This window comes from Dasypus novemcinctus, chromosome 5 (assembly GCF_030445035.2).
Source record: "Dasypus novemcinctus isolate mDasNov1 chromosome 5, mDasNov1.1.hap2, whole genome shotgun sequence".
Lineage (NCBI taxonomy): Eukaryota > Metazoa > Chordata > Mammalia > Cingulata > Dasypodidae > Dasypus > Dasypus novemcinctus.
Window position 1 is genome coordinate 22,199,377 of NC_080677.1, and position 16,427 is coordinate 22,215,803.

A 16,427-nucleotide genomic window follows, 5' to 3' on the forward strand; every position below is an offset into this window, starting at 1 on the left:
GCCCAAGACTCCATCTCAAAACCCCACACTTTATGCCCCAGGCTCTGTAAAAGTCTGCTTTAAACGAGAGCAAGTCTTTTAATTCCGTAAGGACTTACTTGCTGTTGTTTGATTCTACGGAGGATAGGTGGGAGCCTGCGAATCTTTGGCGTGGAACGTATCTGTTCTTCTTACAGTATGGAAAATACTACACCAAGTACCAGAGTCCACAAGACAAATTAGAAGCAACCCCTGCCCTCCAGGGATTTACAGTCTAGTTGGGGTAAAAAACACAAAAATAACTAGCTTCACTGCCTCGTATGAAAAATGCCATGTGGGGAGCTCGGAAATGGTGCTGCATGTTGCTGAGAGCAGTGGTTCTCAAATTTGAGCATCCAAAGAAAGACCCAGAGGGCTGTTTTAAAACAATGGATTTCCAGTCCCACTCCTGGAGTTCCTGATTCAGTAGGTCTGGGGTAGGCCTTAGAATTGACATTACTAACAAGTTCCCAGGTGATGTAGATGTGGAATGGCAATACCCTGTCAAGGATATATTTAAAGGTGTAATCTCTGGCATAAGTTATCTCCTTCTGGGAGGGAAGGGTAACCCACATTGGCTAAGTTCTGTGTTTCAGTGTATACCTTGCACAGGTAATGCCTTGGTAAATTTTCACAACCACCTTGGGAATTCAGTAAAGTTGCTTCCATTTTATAAAGAGAAAACTAAGGCTCGGGGGGCGGGGGGTTGCAAAAGACTCAAGTTTGTTAAGGATCCACTATGTACCATAAAGGGTTTTTCTACTTGCAACAGCCTGACGCATTCTGCATGCCTAGTACTTCTCTCTAAGAGGTTGGGTCTCTTAAAGGAGGTCACAGCCCTAGGAAGTGGACAGCTTGGCTTCAGAACAAGGTGTGCCGGTTTCTGCAGGCTGAGAAACCACGTTGCAACCAGAGCTCATGCAATCACTGATAGCTGCTCAGGTAGATGCCAAAAGCTTATTTTCTTTAATGACTGAAGCTTGCATGAACGACCTCCCCACTTTTGCTCTGCTGGTCCCTCTGCCTGAAATTCCCTTCCCCTGAGTACTTCCATTCATCCTTCAGGTCCAAGCACAAATTTTTGTCTCCACCATGCAGATTTCCCTGACACTGCAGCCTGACTCCAACCACAAAAGGAATAATGACTCCTTGTACGTGCTGCAATGTACTCCATACCACTGAATTCCATCGCATATCCCCAAAGCCTCTGGTGCTTCTCATTAGTTACAGAAGGAAAAAAAAAGCCCCATATTTTTATAGCAGCCAAGGAAGACACCCCCCCCCTCCCTAATCTGGCCCTAGCCTGGCTTTCCAACCACACCTCCCAGCCCTGCCTCTTCCTCTAACTAAATAAGGCCTGTCCCCAAGGGGCTCCACTACCCTCCCTCCAAGCTTTTGTTCACATTCTTTCTTCCACCAAGAACGACCCCCTCCCAGGCCCCTCCTCGGACCCATCTCTGGCCTCTCCTTAAGCCACCCCCTGGTGTTGGGTGCTCATCCCACCAACACTTGAGAGGGCTCAGTAAATATTTTGGAATGAACGCCCTGTCCCTTGATCCACCGTGCTATTACTTCCTACTTTGGGTGAGGCCTGAAGTTAGGTGTTGCATCCTCTTTCCCAAATCATAAAGCCATTTAGCATAACATCTGGAATGTTTCACAGTGCCTGGTACATAATTAGTAGCTGGTAGATTTTGTTGAATGGGTGAGTGAATGAGGGTAGATAAAAATTGTGGGTATAAAGCCAGGATCAGAGAAGTGAATAGAATAGGAGAATCAGTAGGTCTTGGAATAAAACCCAGAAACATATTTACATTTAGCAGCCATGATACCAGGAACATGCTTGACTCAGTTTGGGGATCACCAATGCTTACAAGTATAACCCAGTCTTCTAAGAAGCCAAAATTTTATATTCACGTCCAGTGGAAGTATAAGTATCATGTTGGGCAAGAACTGTGGCTCCCATTTCTTTTGTACAGTGTGGCATTATCACAGTGAAGGATTCACTTGGAAGACTCCCAACAACACACACCACCAGACACATTTCAGACATTGCTTGAATAATCACTCAATACCAACAGTGAATGCAGATTCTAAAGCACATTCTGCAACTAAGAAGTTTTAACTCCATTGATTTGCTGATGCCTCTGTTACACCATCTGAGGACTTACCAAACAAATGGTATAAGGTCTTCTGATATTTTCTAAAGAGGACAGAGTTAAGGATGGTGGTTTAATTGTCTTGATTTAAATTGTACACATGGAGCATTAGCTGAAAGTTAAAACCATTAATTATAACCCTCGTAGAAACTACTTTGTAAAGGCACAGAGGAATATTTGATTTACATACTGATCTGTCTTCCTAAAAAAATCAATGGCACCTTTCATGTGGGTTTCCTTGGCACACAGATGAAAGAAGGAAAAAAAAAAAGAGGGGCTGCAGAACTTCGTAGAGCCAGTATTATGCAGAATTGTGAAGTGAAGTATGCAAAGCCCATATTTGGCTCCACCGACTCTCTTCTACACTTTATACCCACTGCTTGCATCCCTTCCCCAGGGCCTGGGTGAAGGATTTTCTCCCTTCTCCCTAGCAAACTGCTCCTGGGAAAGACTCTATATATTCTTCAAACTGAAATTTAAGGGATTGTTGAGAATTGAAAGGATTTGAGACTTTAAAGGATTGTTCCACTTGTGGATTCTTGCATCTAGCGAGGATCCAAGTCTTAAGCCAGAGGAATAAGGCTTTAACAGTGGATTTTAAGCATGAGATGTAAGTAGGAACTGAAGAGCTTCCCACACTACATAAGAGATTATTGCATTTTCATGCAAAGGTACAACTATAAGCATACAAGTGAAAGTGAATTCTTAAAAAGTCATTTCTTATAGCAGTAGCTTGGGTCTTTCTATCCAGCTTCTCTCTCCTGCTCTGCCCTTACCCAGGCAAACCCATCCCCACAGCTGGTAGTCCTCTTGCACTGCAGCATCTTATTTATTAAGATTCTTCGATTGCAAGTGAGAAGAATCCCATTTAAACCAGCTTAAGAAAAAGATTCATGTAACCAAACTACTAACTGTAATGTTTGAACTGACTTTACGGCTGAGGAGAGTTTTAAACATTACCAATGCTTTCACACACATTTCTTTCTTCTATCAGATTCATTGGCATTGGTCTTATTATCTTAGACTCTCCCCCATATTAAAGGTCATATTGTCTTATACTTCTCAATTTGAGGGAGAAAGACCATATTTTATTTCTATCTTCAAGTGAGAAGTCTGGTGGAAGGATGCTCATTGGTCAGTTTGGATCATATGCCCATCTTATAGACAATTCATTGTGTCTAGGCAGATGTGGTATGATGATCGTCATTTCAGTAATAGCCCCATAAGAAACAAGGGAAGATTGTGGAAAGATGGCAACAGACTAATAGGCCACAAAAGTAATGGAGAAAGAGCCAAAAGCTGTCTGAGGGACCTGCTTTGGGAGTCAGCAGACCAGGACAGTGCTACACAACTTCCAGGAGGGTGAGAGACAAAGAGATGAAGAAGCTAGAATGACAAACGTGTGTTACCAAGCCCCCATGGTGACTGGGAAGGGCTCCCCTCCCCCATCCCCAAGATATTAAGCTGAGGTAAAATACCGGGCTCACTGCATCTAATGGAGAGGGAAGCAGACATCTTCCTCCCTGTCAGCTGCTTCAAGGAAAAAGGAAGGGGAAGTTGGGTGATTTTCTGCAGTGAATTTGGCCAACAGAGCCTGCTTTGAATTTCCAATCTGGAGATTCAACACAAGAACACAGGAAAGCAGAGGCTGAAACACCTCCATGGAAAGGGGCACTGACTAGTCCCATCTGCTGGCAGCTCTGGAAATTGCATGGAAAAAATTGTTAGTGCTGCTTGTACCCAACCCTGGGAGATAATTTGCGCCCCACTAGTGAGTCCCTAGCCTGATTTTGAAAACTTAAGCTGGGAAATTTTAAAGACTGAGAATAAGTCAAACCAAATATCAAAGAAGAGCTGTGGGGGGAAAAAAACCAAAACAATAGGCAAGAGAGAGGAATTAGCCATCAGAGAAAATTCAGGAACATGTTCATATGCCTAGACATTAGCAAAAAATTACAAGCCATAGTAGGAAGCAAGAAGAGTTGGCCTAGCCAAAGAAACAAACCAATATCCTGAAGAGATACAGGATTTAATATAATTAATCAGTGATAATCACACAATGCTCCTAAATCACTTCAAAGAACTTAAAGAAAATAGACTAAAAGAAATAAAGCATATTAAGAAGACATTGGGAGAACATAAAGGACAATTTGAAAGCTTGCCAAGAAAAGTAACAGACCTTATGGGAATGAAAGACACATTGGATGAGATTTTTTAAAAAATACTTTAAAAGCACATAAGGGCAGATTTGAATTGCTTGAAGACAGAATTAGTGATTTTGAAGGCAGAACATCTGAACTGAAAAAGACAAGAGAACAGAAAAAGAAGAGAATGGAAAAATGGAGCAGAGTCTCAGGGAATTGAATGACAATGTAAAACACACATACATTCACATTATTAGTATCCTAGAAGGAGAAGAGAATGGATAAAGGGCAGAAAGAATATTTGAGGAAATAATGAACAAAAACTTCCCAACCCTTATGAAGGGCATAAATATCAATATCCAAGAAGGACAATGCACCCCAAACAGAATTAATCCAAATAGACCTACCCTGAGACATCTGCTATCCAGAATTGCAAATAATAGAGTTAAAGAGAGGATTCTGAAAGCAGTAAGAAAAAAGCAAAGCATCACATACAGGGAAACTCACTAAGATTAATTGCCAACTGTCATCAGAAATCATGGAGGGAGAAAAAAGTGATATGATGTTTTTAAGGTACTGAAAGAGAAAAACTGCCAATCGAGAATTCTGTATCCAGCAAAGCTGTCCTTCAAAAATGAGGGTAAGTTCAAAGCTTCACGGACAAACAAAAACTGATAGAATATGTTAACAAAAGACCAGATTTGCAAGAGATACTAAAGGGGGTGCTGCAGCCTGAAAGGAAAAAACAAGGGCGAGAGATCTGGAGAAGGGTTTAGAAATGAAGATTATTAGGAAGGGTACACTAAAGGAAAAGAAGACCAACAATAGAACAATAGGAAAACAGAAAGCCAAAGGACAAAATAATGCCTTGTAGTAATAACACTGAATGTTAATGGATTGAACTCCCCAATCAAAGTACATAAACTGATAGACTGGATTAAAAAAGTATATGAGCTGTCTATATGTTGTCTACAAGAGACCCACCTCAGAATAAGGATACAACCAGGTTAAAAGTGCATGGTTGGAAAAAGGTATTCCATGCAAATAGTAGCCAAAAAAGAACTAGAGTAGATCAGATAAATGTTAAATAACATTATAGTATATGAACAAGAATTACTCAGTGTAATTGACAAATTGTTCTTGTGGTCAGGATTCTGTAATTTTTTTCATACAAAATAAACACTTGCTTTTTAATTGAGGAGGACTGGAGAAGAGATGTATTTTTAGATACTTCATTTTTCTTTAACCCTTTCTTATTCATACTCTTTAATTCTTGAATCATTTAATTCAATAATGATTTAGCATGAATACTTTTGAACAAAACTCATAAAATTATGAGTTGGCAAATTGTTGTTGGCTGTAATTCATTATAATAAGATGTGAATAATTCTCAAATAGGAATTTGATTATCTAGAAAAAATTATGGCCTAAATGGAAATTAAATAACCAAACCAATAGTTTATTTCATTCTTAGAGTTTATTATGTCCAATAGTTAGAGATGTAATATAAAAATTAGAATTGTTATAATTAATTTCTATTATATTTGAATTAGTTTTTATATTTAAAAGTGTTTATTGCTATGCTAACTATTTTTTTATAATTGATCATATTAAATCTAACCTGGCCTTGTATTCTCATTTAAAATTTGTAATTTTTTTCAATCTGTTTTTCTGTTTATTTTACAATTTTACAATAAAGGACTTTTAACAGCTAAAAAAAGTGCCATTGATTATATACTTTGTGGGGTTTTTGTGTTTTTTTAAAGATTTATTTTTTATTTTTCTCCCCTTCCACTCTGTCTGCTCTCTTTGTCCATTTTCTGTGTATTCTTTGTCTGCACACATTCTTGTCAGCGGCACCAGGAATCTGTGTCTCTTTTTGTTGTTGTTGCGTCATCTTGCTGCGTCAGCTTTTCGTGTGTGCAGTGCCCCTCCTGGGCAGGCTGCACTTTTTTTGGTATGGGGTGGCTCTTCTTGAAGGGTGCACTCCTTGCACATGGGGTTCCCTGCTTGGGGAACACCCCTGCGTGGCATGGCACTCCTTGCACACATCAGCACTGCGCGTGGGCCAGCTTACCACATGGGTCAAGAGGCCCTGGGTTTGAACGCTCTGTCAGTTGAGCCAAATCCGCTTCCTTGATTATACACTTTGGATAGACCATATGGTATGTGAATATATCTCAATAAAACTGCTTAATAAATAAATAATTGTGCAAGATTAGCCAGAAATAGCAGTAATGTACAGCAGGGGAAACAGAGAGATTGAGAAGTGAGGCATTTTCTTGTTTGTTTGTTTATTGTTTATTATTATTGAAATAATGAAATGATTTAATAATGATTGAAGTGATGAATGTACAACTATGTAAGTATACTGAATACCATTGGTTGCACACTTTGGATAAACTGTATGCTTTATTAATATGTATCAATAAAATTGATTTGCTAAAAAAAAGAAGGCCATATAAGAAGTGGTAAAATCGTCTGGTCCTCTAAGCTTCTATTTCTTCATCTATAAAATGAAGGGAGCGGATATATCTCTGAAACTCTCACAGCATTAACCTGATTCTATTTAAAAATTTCTTCTTCCATATCTGGTATTCTAACTGCTATGTCTTTTTTCTTTCTCACGTGTCTTCCCTCCCTGCAGAAGGTCACATAACATTGGGAGACAATAATTATCTCCTTGGTTCAAATGTGATTTCTCTAAATGGGGAAAAAAGCATCCTGCAGTGCCCCTCACATGAAATAGCAGAGTGTTATAGTTCAGCCTTGGTCAAATTGAGCCACCATTTGTAATGCATGATATAAGATGGTCACAATTTTAAAACTTGTTAAGTATCCCAAATGTAGCCGTTTACCGGAGTAAAGAAAGAAGGTTAACTGGAAATTTTCCTTCATGGAGTTTGGCTGGGAACGTGGAAAGATTCTATTATAACTGTTACCAAGTCAGATGCAGCCCAGGTTTAAAAGGGCTAATGTGTGATGCCCTGCAGACCCCACCCCGGGCCCTGCGTAGGGGTGGGGGCAGGTGCTCACATTGGTACGGGGCCATTCTCCACCAGGCACCAGCCGAGGATCTCGCAAGTCCCGTGGATCCCGTTCAACTCCACGCACTGGCCTGTTTTGGTGCCCAGGTTATTCATCTCTTTCCATACCAATGACCACCTGTTCTTTCCTCAAAACCCATATGAAATGTCTATTTCTCTGCAGTGCCTTCCCACCTGCTAACAAAATCCATCAGTCCATCTCCTCTATCGCTTCCATACTTGTAATGACTTTCGGCCATGTATCTCTCTCTTATTAGTCCATTCTTTCACAGAAGGCAAGGACCATATCCTACTCATCTTTGAATTCCTTGTGACCAGCACATGTAGACACATGGTAGGTTCTCAGTAATGTTTGTTGTGTTGACTTTGCAAGTAGCGCCTCTTACGCAGATATTTGTTAATAGCTTCCATCAGTACAGTCTCACTTAGGGTAAGCTAATAACCAGTGGATGAATGGACTGCAGGGAGCAGCCCAGCCATGGCCCTGTGTACTCCTGTGAGTCCAAGTCCACAAGCCATCTGCCTTTCTGGCCTTTACGGACTGTTCTACCAAGCGAAAATGCTTCTCAGGGCAGCTGTGAGGGGCAGGTCCTCTGAGAACAGTGGTGCCCACTGCATGAAGCAAAGCTGTGTGAATGGAAGCAATAGGCCTGTCTGCCCCCCAATTTTCTTCTGAAGTTTCCTGCGATTTCTTTTAGCCTTGTTTTTGTTTGTGATTTTATTTGTTTTCATGATAAGGTACTGCCTCCCTGGAATTCCCTATAAAAATGCAAATCTGTTACCTAGTAGAGGAAATACTTACTGTGAAAGTAGTTCTTAAAAGTCAAAAATATATAAGGAAGAATGAGGATTGATACCAGGTAGAACTAGATAGATTTGTTTTTCTTCCAGCTGACTGTGGCTCATCTCACCCTCATATCAGCCGTTTTCTGTTGGCTAAAGGAAGATGTGGTTGATGTGGGGTCCTTGTGGACATAGATGATGTAGAATATGGTGCACTGCAAGGGATGGGTATGCCGGTGACAAAAGAGCAAAGGGTGCCTGCCAAGGGTTGGGAGTCATGGGCCTGTGGTTTCCACTGAGGTCTGATGGCTCCACTCAGGTTTTCCCAAGGGCCAGTTTAGTTTGACTGGCAAGGAGTGTTCACTTTCTTCTTCAGCTACCCAACATCCTCTAGTCCTCGGAAGATCATTGGGCAGGACCTGATGTGGGTAGAACAAATAGGTAGGAGTGACCGACACTTGGAGAAAGAAATTTAAGCAGGTTTCATAGCCATCTGTACCATCCCTAAATAACACTCATCAAGTACAGAAGATTTCAAGTGTTCAGCAACAGGAGGACATTTTGACTCACTGTTATTCACTGAGGCCATGAGATGTTTGCCATTGTCTAGCAGTCAGGTAGACTTGGAAATCCTGATCTCCATGGTCTTCTCCATGCTATAAAATTGTTACCGCGATGAAAATGACGTTTCATGAAAATGGTATTTTGGTGGAACTAGACAGTGAGCAGTTGGTAAGTAGTTACTATGTGTGAATTATTGAATGGAACACTAAAAAGAAGCCATAACGATTATACTAGGATCACATTCATAGTAATAAAGGATAAGAGATACCCCAGGGCTGTTGAATATCAAGTCTATGCTGTATCCACCATGCTGTGCCATGTGGCATCTTAGAATTGAGCTATATATGTGTGACCTTGGGCAAGTCATGAATCCTTTCTTAATCTCAGTTTCCTTTTCTTTAAAATAATGGTAACACCTTCTCTATTATACTGGAGGAAAGAGTAAATGAGCTGATGAATAACAAAGCACCTGCCACAAAATAGAGCATACAGAGGCACATGTGTAGATTTGTCTCACTGTTAAGTTAATAATGACACCAAGAATGTCAGTATGGGCAGTAGGATAGAAGAGCATTTAAAATCCTGAGTTCAAATCCCAGCTCGGCCATATACCAACCTGCTGTGTGATTTTGAACCAGTTATTTTATATTTTGAAACCTTAATGGTGATGATGATAATATCTACCTCACAGATTTGAGTGGATAAAGAGAAAAGAACATATTTAAGTACCTACCATAATATCTTGTAGGTACTTATAAACTGTGGCAATTGTTCTCATCTCTAGTAGAAGCTGAGAAAAGAAGCAGCAAGATTACTCCAAGTTTCTTGGATGCATCTGGCCTTTTCCTGCTTTATATATTCAGAGAAAGATGAATCCACATTAATAGAGGCAGTGGTTTATTGCCTCCTTCTGGGCTAGACTTGTCCTGTGGTGGCAAATTACCATGTTCTTCTGTTTTCTTGGGGCTTCCAATGGGATATGTCTGTTCTAATTTAAGAAAGCTCTTTTTTAATGACTCAAAGAGGTATAAACATTTCTAAATGCATAATTTGTATGAACACTGAGGGCCTAACCATATGTGGAAAACAATCTGGGAGGGGCATATGTATCTCTGTTCACGTTCATTTGAACTGGTGCCAACCAAGCTTCCACAATCAATTGTGCTTTGGTGAGTATCTCCTGGGGAAAAAAAATTAATAGGGAGGCTTCTAGATGTTGCTTGGCCTTCTTTCATTCTTGACTCTTGAGTTCTCACTGTTTACAGTGTGGCTACAGCAATAGTCACAAAATATATCCAGAAAATGGAGCACTCCTCCTTTCCCAAGCTTTCCTCCCCCCACTCATTTCCAAGTTAGTCTTATTTCCTTCCTTGTGGTCCCAACAGTATAAGAGAAAAAGGAAAGAAGGTGTAATGGGAGTTTACTCTTCCTTAAAGTATGTTCAAAGTTTAGGCTGAGAATGTCTGCATAGGGGATTGGGTTTAGGCATGTAGGGAACCATTACCTGTGAAAGAGATTTCCGAATAGGAAATGGCAGCCCCCAGGAAAATTATGATTTTCCTTTCATCTACAGGTAATGCAGGTGGTGAAGGAACAGGTTATGAGAGCGCTTACAACCAAGCCTAGCTCCCTGGACCAGTTCAAGAGCAAACTGCAGAACCTGAGCTACACTGAGATCCTGAAGATTCGCCAGTCTGAGAGGATGAACCAGGAAGATTTCCAGTCTCGCCCCATTTTGTAAGTTATCCCTGCCCTCTGTCTCCCCGAAGGCTCCATTTCTAAGGACAACCTGTCACACAGCTGAGCTGGGATGTAAGCGCTTCGGGGAACGCCAACAAAAGGCATTCCACGAGATCTGAATTCCGTTAATGAAGTCTCCACAGCAACGTGTGGAGGCCGAGCAGGAGTGGGGAGGGGGCTGAGGGTGAGGTAGGGACAGGTGCCGGCAGAGTGAATCTAGACCAGAAAGTGGCCCGGTTAATGCAAGTACTGGACCTTTTCTGACACTTGGGTCAGTGTTTTTGCCCATGAAACCCTATTCTGTGCGGGTGCTCTTGAGTGGCCAGATGCTCTGGCCCAGTCAGAATGAGGCCCCCTGGTGATGAACACAGTATGAACATTTGCTCTAATAAGGAGCCTGAGAGGGAGTGAGTGGGATGGAGAGAGGGAGGAGAAGTGGAGAAAAGAGAGAGCAGCCTTCTCCCTGTCCACTTGGCTCTATTTGGCATCAGAGGATCTCATATCACCCTTGTGACCATTAATTAACCTACAGAAGGTCTACAGTAGGGACGCAGCAGTCCTTTTTCTTGGACTTTGTATCAAATGCCACTTGTCACAGTTGCACAATTTCATGTACCTCCATCTTTAAAATATTCTGAACCTCCATCATGAAGCTTGAGGACTACTGTGTTTTCTTTTTTCACCTTCTCTTACAACTGACCTGTTCCCTTCCCTTGGCCTTTTTTTTCTGGAAGCTAGGTCAGTTTTGTTACCCTTATATTTGAAAGGGAAGAAGATAAGGGTGGGATGGGTAGTATTTCCCCCAGAAGATTGGATAATCTTTTGAACTTTCATATGAAGCAAACTTATAACCTAGGTGTGACGCTGAAATCCATCTTAAACCTCTCTCTGACACACTCTCTCGCTCTCTCTGCTTCTGGTCTTTTTTCTGCCCTTCTCTCTTTTTCTCACTCTCAAATATTTGACATTTTTAATACTTGGCAGTATTAAAAGTGCTCCTGCCCCCATGGTATTTCATTCCCTTTCATCCCTTCAAAGATGAGGATGGAGCATAGAGAGTTGAAGGAACTTGGTAGTGAGGGGAGGATCCAAGACTTGAACTTGGGTCTGCTGATCCCACCCCACCAGAGCTCCTTTGCTCTGCTCAGGGCTAGGAAGAGATTAAAACCTGCACAAGTCTGAAAGGACAATAGCTAGTATTTAACATCTATGTATGTGTTTGTTTTTAGATCTCAAGGAGCACCAGTAGAGAGAACAGACTTTAATTGGGATGAAGTTAGCAGGAAAGGGAAAATTCTTCCTAAGTGCTTTTGGCTTACACCATTGTACAACCTAAGTTGTAACTGCACTAGCACCAGCCAACTCTTATGAAAGGCACTGCAGGGATTTTGCATTGGTCCTCAGCCAGAGGAAGGCAGTAGCCAAAAATGGAAAGCATGTTGGATAAATGACTGGGCTCCTTAGAGATGCAGTTTCTCAGCTGCAAGGAGGCAGAGTTGCCTTACCCCATCCCAGGGCCTACTTTCCTGAAACATCAGATTTCATAATATCTGTCTTAGCAGATAGGTAAACACAGGGAGACTTTATTATGCTTTTGCAACAATTCTGAGACCTGGCGGGATATTTGAGGGACCACTTCTTTGAAAGCCAAGTGATTTCTAAGTTAGTGTTTGAGCATGACTCTGTCCCAAGTAGGAACGTTAACTGCTTGTCAAGTGTGAACATTTTGCTCCTGCTTTGGCTTGATGACTGTACTTCCCAAGGCTCTGCATGTGACAGCCAAAGGTTTCATTTCCCTTTAGCATAAGAAGCTCTAATCTTTGCATTTATTACATAAGGAGAAGCAATACAAACAGAGAGAAAATCTCCTGTATGTTTCTTTGTGTCCTCATTTAAAAGCACCATGGCCCTCTTGGAGTTCTTGATGTGATTGCAGGAAAGTTACAGAGTTGTCAGAGGCTCCAGCATCTAAAGAGGGAGGCCCCAGACCTTCTGATCATAATCCCAGCCTTTAAAGGAGGCAGGTGTGAGCTGGCCTCCAGCTGCTACAGTGATGGGTTTTGCCTGCTCTTTTCCTATTAGAATGAGCTATTAGGTGGGATCTCATTGTGGGGTAGGATGGGAACCTAACTGCTGCCAAACTGGCTCTGGGATAAAGCAAAGATAAAGGGATGAAACATGTATGCTGGTTTTCGTTCATTCATTCCTTCATCTAACATGGACTAAGCAGCTCCTATGTCCCTTAGGTGCTAGGACAGGCAGTAAACCAGAAACACTTGGTCCCCCTCTGTCCTAGGCTTTAAAAGTTCATTGGGCAGTGGGGGGGGGGGGGATGCAGAAACTGACCATAGACTGTGCTTAGCAGAGGAGGTGTGTGTTATCCCAAGAGCACATGGAAAATGTTTCTCACCCAAGCTTGGGAGTTAGAGCTAAAAAGAACCTTTAAGGTACCTGCATTAAACTTCCATTTGCAGACAAGGACAAGCACCTTGGTTGGGGCTGGCCACTAGTGAGGACCAGGCTGGCCATTGGCATCTCTCCTGCCCCTTGAGCCCTGCCATGCTCTCACGCCTTGCCTGGCAGTCTCTGCCTGCTGCACACAGCAGGGTGGCAAACCCCACTCAGCAGCAGACCCCCCGAGGCACATGCACCATTTTTATAAAACCTTTTTGCTTCCTGAGAAGAAAAATGTGAACCCGGAATGAACAAATATTATTTGGGGAGAAATATACATATTTGGCAGGACGGTGAAACTGTTTTGTTTCTTAGCACTTAACTAATTATTTCAAAGGGGAGATATTTGTTTTTTGTTTTTTTTGTTACTTAGCATGATTTAACAGGGGAGACAAGTCCAGTCACAAAATTATCAAAGTTAATGAGTATAAAAAGTTTAAGTGGGGAAGCAGATGTGGCTCCAGTGATTGAGCTCCTGCCTACCACACGGGAGGTCCTGGGTTCAGTTCCTGATGCCTCCTAGAGAAGATGAGCAAGACAGCGAGCTGTACAGTAAGCTAACGCAAAATAAAATGATGCAATAAGGGGACACAAAGAGGAAGCACAATGAGAGACATAAACAAAGCAAGAAGTGGAGGTGGCGCAAGCGATTGAGCGCCATTGTCCCACATGGGAGGTCCCAGGTTCAGTTCCCAGGGCCTCCTAAAGAGAAGAGGAGCAGACAAAGCACACAACAAATGGACACAGGGAGCAGACAGCAAGCGCAAAACAACAAGGGGGGAGGAAATAAATAAATAAAATAAATCTTTGAGGGGAAAAAAAACTTGAATAGCCCAAAATTAGGTCACTTAACACCAACCTGATGGGGGGATGGTGAGGGCAGGTGCAAGGTGAAGTAGAATAATGAAATGTATAAAAACTGGGCTCTGGGAACCAATAGAGTGGGTTCAGAGTTCAATGCAGTTCTTTAGGCAATTTACTTAACCCAACCTAAGCCTTGTTTTCCTCTCCTCTGAAAATGGTGATAAAAGTTCTTTATCCTTGTTATAAGGATTCAGCAAATGGTGCATCAAAAGAACATAGCTTTCTGTAAAGCTACAACTTCTCTAATAACTTTTTTAAAAAACACAAATAAAAAGTGCATGGGGAAGCAGACTTGGCCCAGTGGTTAGGGCATCCGTCTACCACATGGCAGGTCCGCGGTTCAAATCCCGGGCCTCCTTGACCCGTGTGGAGCCGGCCCATGTGCAGTGCTGATGCGTGCAAGGAGTGCCATGCCATGCAGGGGTGTCCCCTGCGTAGGGGAGCCCCACGTGCAAGGAGTGTGCCCTGTAAGGAGAGCCGCCCAGTGCAAAAGAAAGTGCAGCCTGCCCAAGAATGGTGCCGCACACACGGAGAGCTGACGCAAGATGACGCAGCAAAAGAAACACAGATTCCCGGTGATAAGGATAGAAGTGGTCACAGAAGAACACACAGTGAATGGACACAGAGAGCAGACAACTTGGGTGGGGGGGAAGGGAGAGAAATAAATAAAAAATAAATCTTAAAAAAAAGAAAAGTGCATGGCACATGCCTGACCCATAATATCCACTCAAAGAAATGCTCACTCTTATTATTAGCTGCTTGGAGCCACTTATAAGTCTATAAGGCCTACCCTGAAAATCATCAGCCTCACTAAAGATGGGCTGCAAGCTTAGCTCAAAGCTTTCTGTAACCAATGCCAGTAGGACATTCTGGTCAGTTATATGATTTTCAGTCTTCAAAACACTTGACAATTATTTCTCCAGGGGCTGCCCCAAGCCAGGCACTATTGTATGTGTTGGTGATGTCACAGTGAAGAAAACTTACACAATCCTTGCCCTTGGGGTGATTGTATTCTACTGGGGAGAAACAGGCAGTAAACATGGTAAATATGTTATTACATAGCATGCAATGAAAACGTTAAACAGGATGAGGGAAATGGAGTGTTCACACTCGTAAACAGAGTGGTCAGAATGGACCCCTCGAGTTACCGTGGTGACATGAGTAAAGACGTGTGAGGGCTTAGGGGAGAAGGCCATGTAGGCCTTTGGAAGAAGAGCATTCCAGGCTGGAAGAACCACCAGCACCAAGGCCCTGAGGTGGGAGCAGTGTGTCTACAGTATTCACTATTGTTGGGCGAATAGCAAGGCCAGTGTGCCTAGAATGGAATAAGTGGAGAACAGTAGGAGGTAAGGACAAAAAGGTGCAGGGCCCTGGTTTCATGGGGCCTTGTTGGCCATAGCAGGCCTTCTAGCCAATAGGGAGCCATTGGAGGGGCTGGAGCAGAGGAGTGACGTGATCTGACTTGGTTTCTTAAATGACCCCTCTGGCTGCTGTATTAGGAATAGACCCTAGGGAGGTAAGACTGGAAACAGGGAGATCTGTCAGGAGGCTATTTTAATAATGTAGGCAAGAGGTGAGGAGAAGTAATTAGATTCTCTAATATAGATTAGATATATTTTGAAGATAAAAGACAGTGGTATTTCCTGATTGATTAGATGGTGGGTATAGGAGAGAAGAGTCAAGGGTGAGCTCACGGGGAAGACCATGACTGGAGCAGTGTGGACAAGGGGCAGGAGTCCAGCTTTGGCCATGTCCAGTCTGAGGTGTCTGTGAGACATCCAAGTGGAGGTGTCAAGCAGTTAGACAAATGAGTCTCGAGTTCACCAGAGACGTCTAGAGTACACATAGATATTTGGGAGTTGTCAACATGATATTCAAAGCCCTATGTCTGTACAAAAGGAACCAAAGAGGATGAAGGACCAAGCCCTGAGACGCTCCAGCGTTGAGACAGAAACAGATCGGTTTCTGTGAAAATGACGGTGTCACTCAACCCAAAGTCTCTGGTAGGCTGTTCTAGATCAGAGCTTGCAAACTATGGCTTTCAGGCCAAATCCATCCCGCCACCTGTTTTCGTAAACAAAGTTGTATTGGGACACAGCCACATTCATTTGTTTGCATACTGTCTGTAGCTGCTTTCATACCACAATGGCAGAGTCAAGTAGTTGTGACAGGCACTGTATGGCCCACAAAGCCTAAAATATTTACTTTCTTACCCTGCAGAGAGAAAGTTTGCCTCCCCCTGTTCTAGATGAACACAAGATAGTAGCGCAGTGAAGGCATTCCCGGGTTGAGGAAGGTTATCTCCTCAATCTAGTGGTGCTAGCTGTCTTCTGTGGGTAGCAGTGAACTGGACTTGGAATTGTTTTCTGGAAACAGTGTTAGACTTTGGATTGCTCTTGGCACGTTCTTTTACCCTCCCTCCTTTCATCTCCTTCCTTTTATTTATTGACAAGACTTCTAGATCGAATTAGAGGAATATTTATATAAAAGCAAAGCCAGTGAGCCCATGAGAATTTCAAAACCCAGTTACAGCCCCTGATGTTATTATGTGGATTGCCCCAGAGGTCAAATCTCATCCACAGAAACATAATGTTGGATTGCTCATTTTTTCCCAGTATGAGTGAATTTTATAGCCACCGTGTCCATTCTTAGGG

At 42.4% G+C, this 16,427-nt stretch overlaps 1 protein-coding gene across 7 annotated transcripts in view; it reads left to right on the top strand.

Annotated features, from left to right (window-relative positions):
* The window catches only part of ELMO1 (engulfment and cell motility 1), a 559,155-nt gene that overhangs the window by 500,876 nt on the left and 41,852 nt on the right, over positions 1-16,427 (top strand). For all 7 annotated transcript variants that reach the window (XM_058296771.1, XM_058296773.2, XM_058296772.2 and 4 more), the window contains one exon: positions 10,289-10,452. In XM_058296771.1, the coding sequence (XP_058152754.1) occupies positions 10,289-10,452 (164 nt within the window). The remainder of the gene's footprint in view (positions 1-10,288; positions 10,453-16,427) is intronic.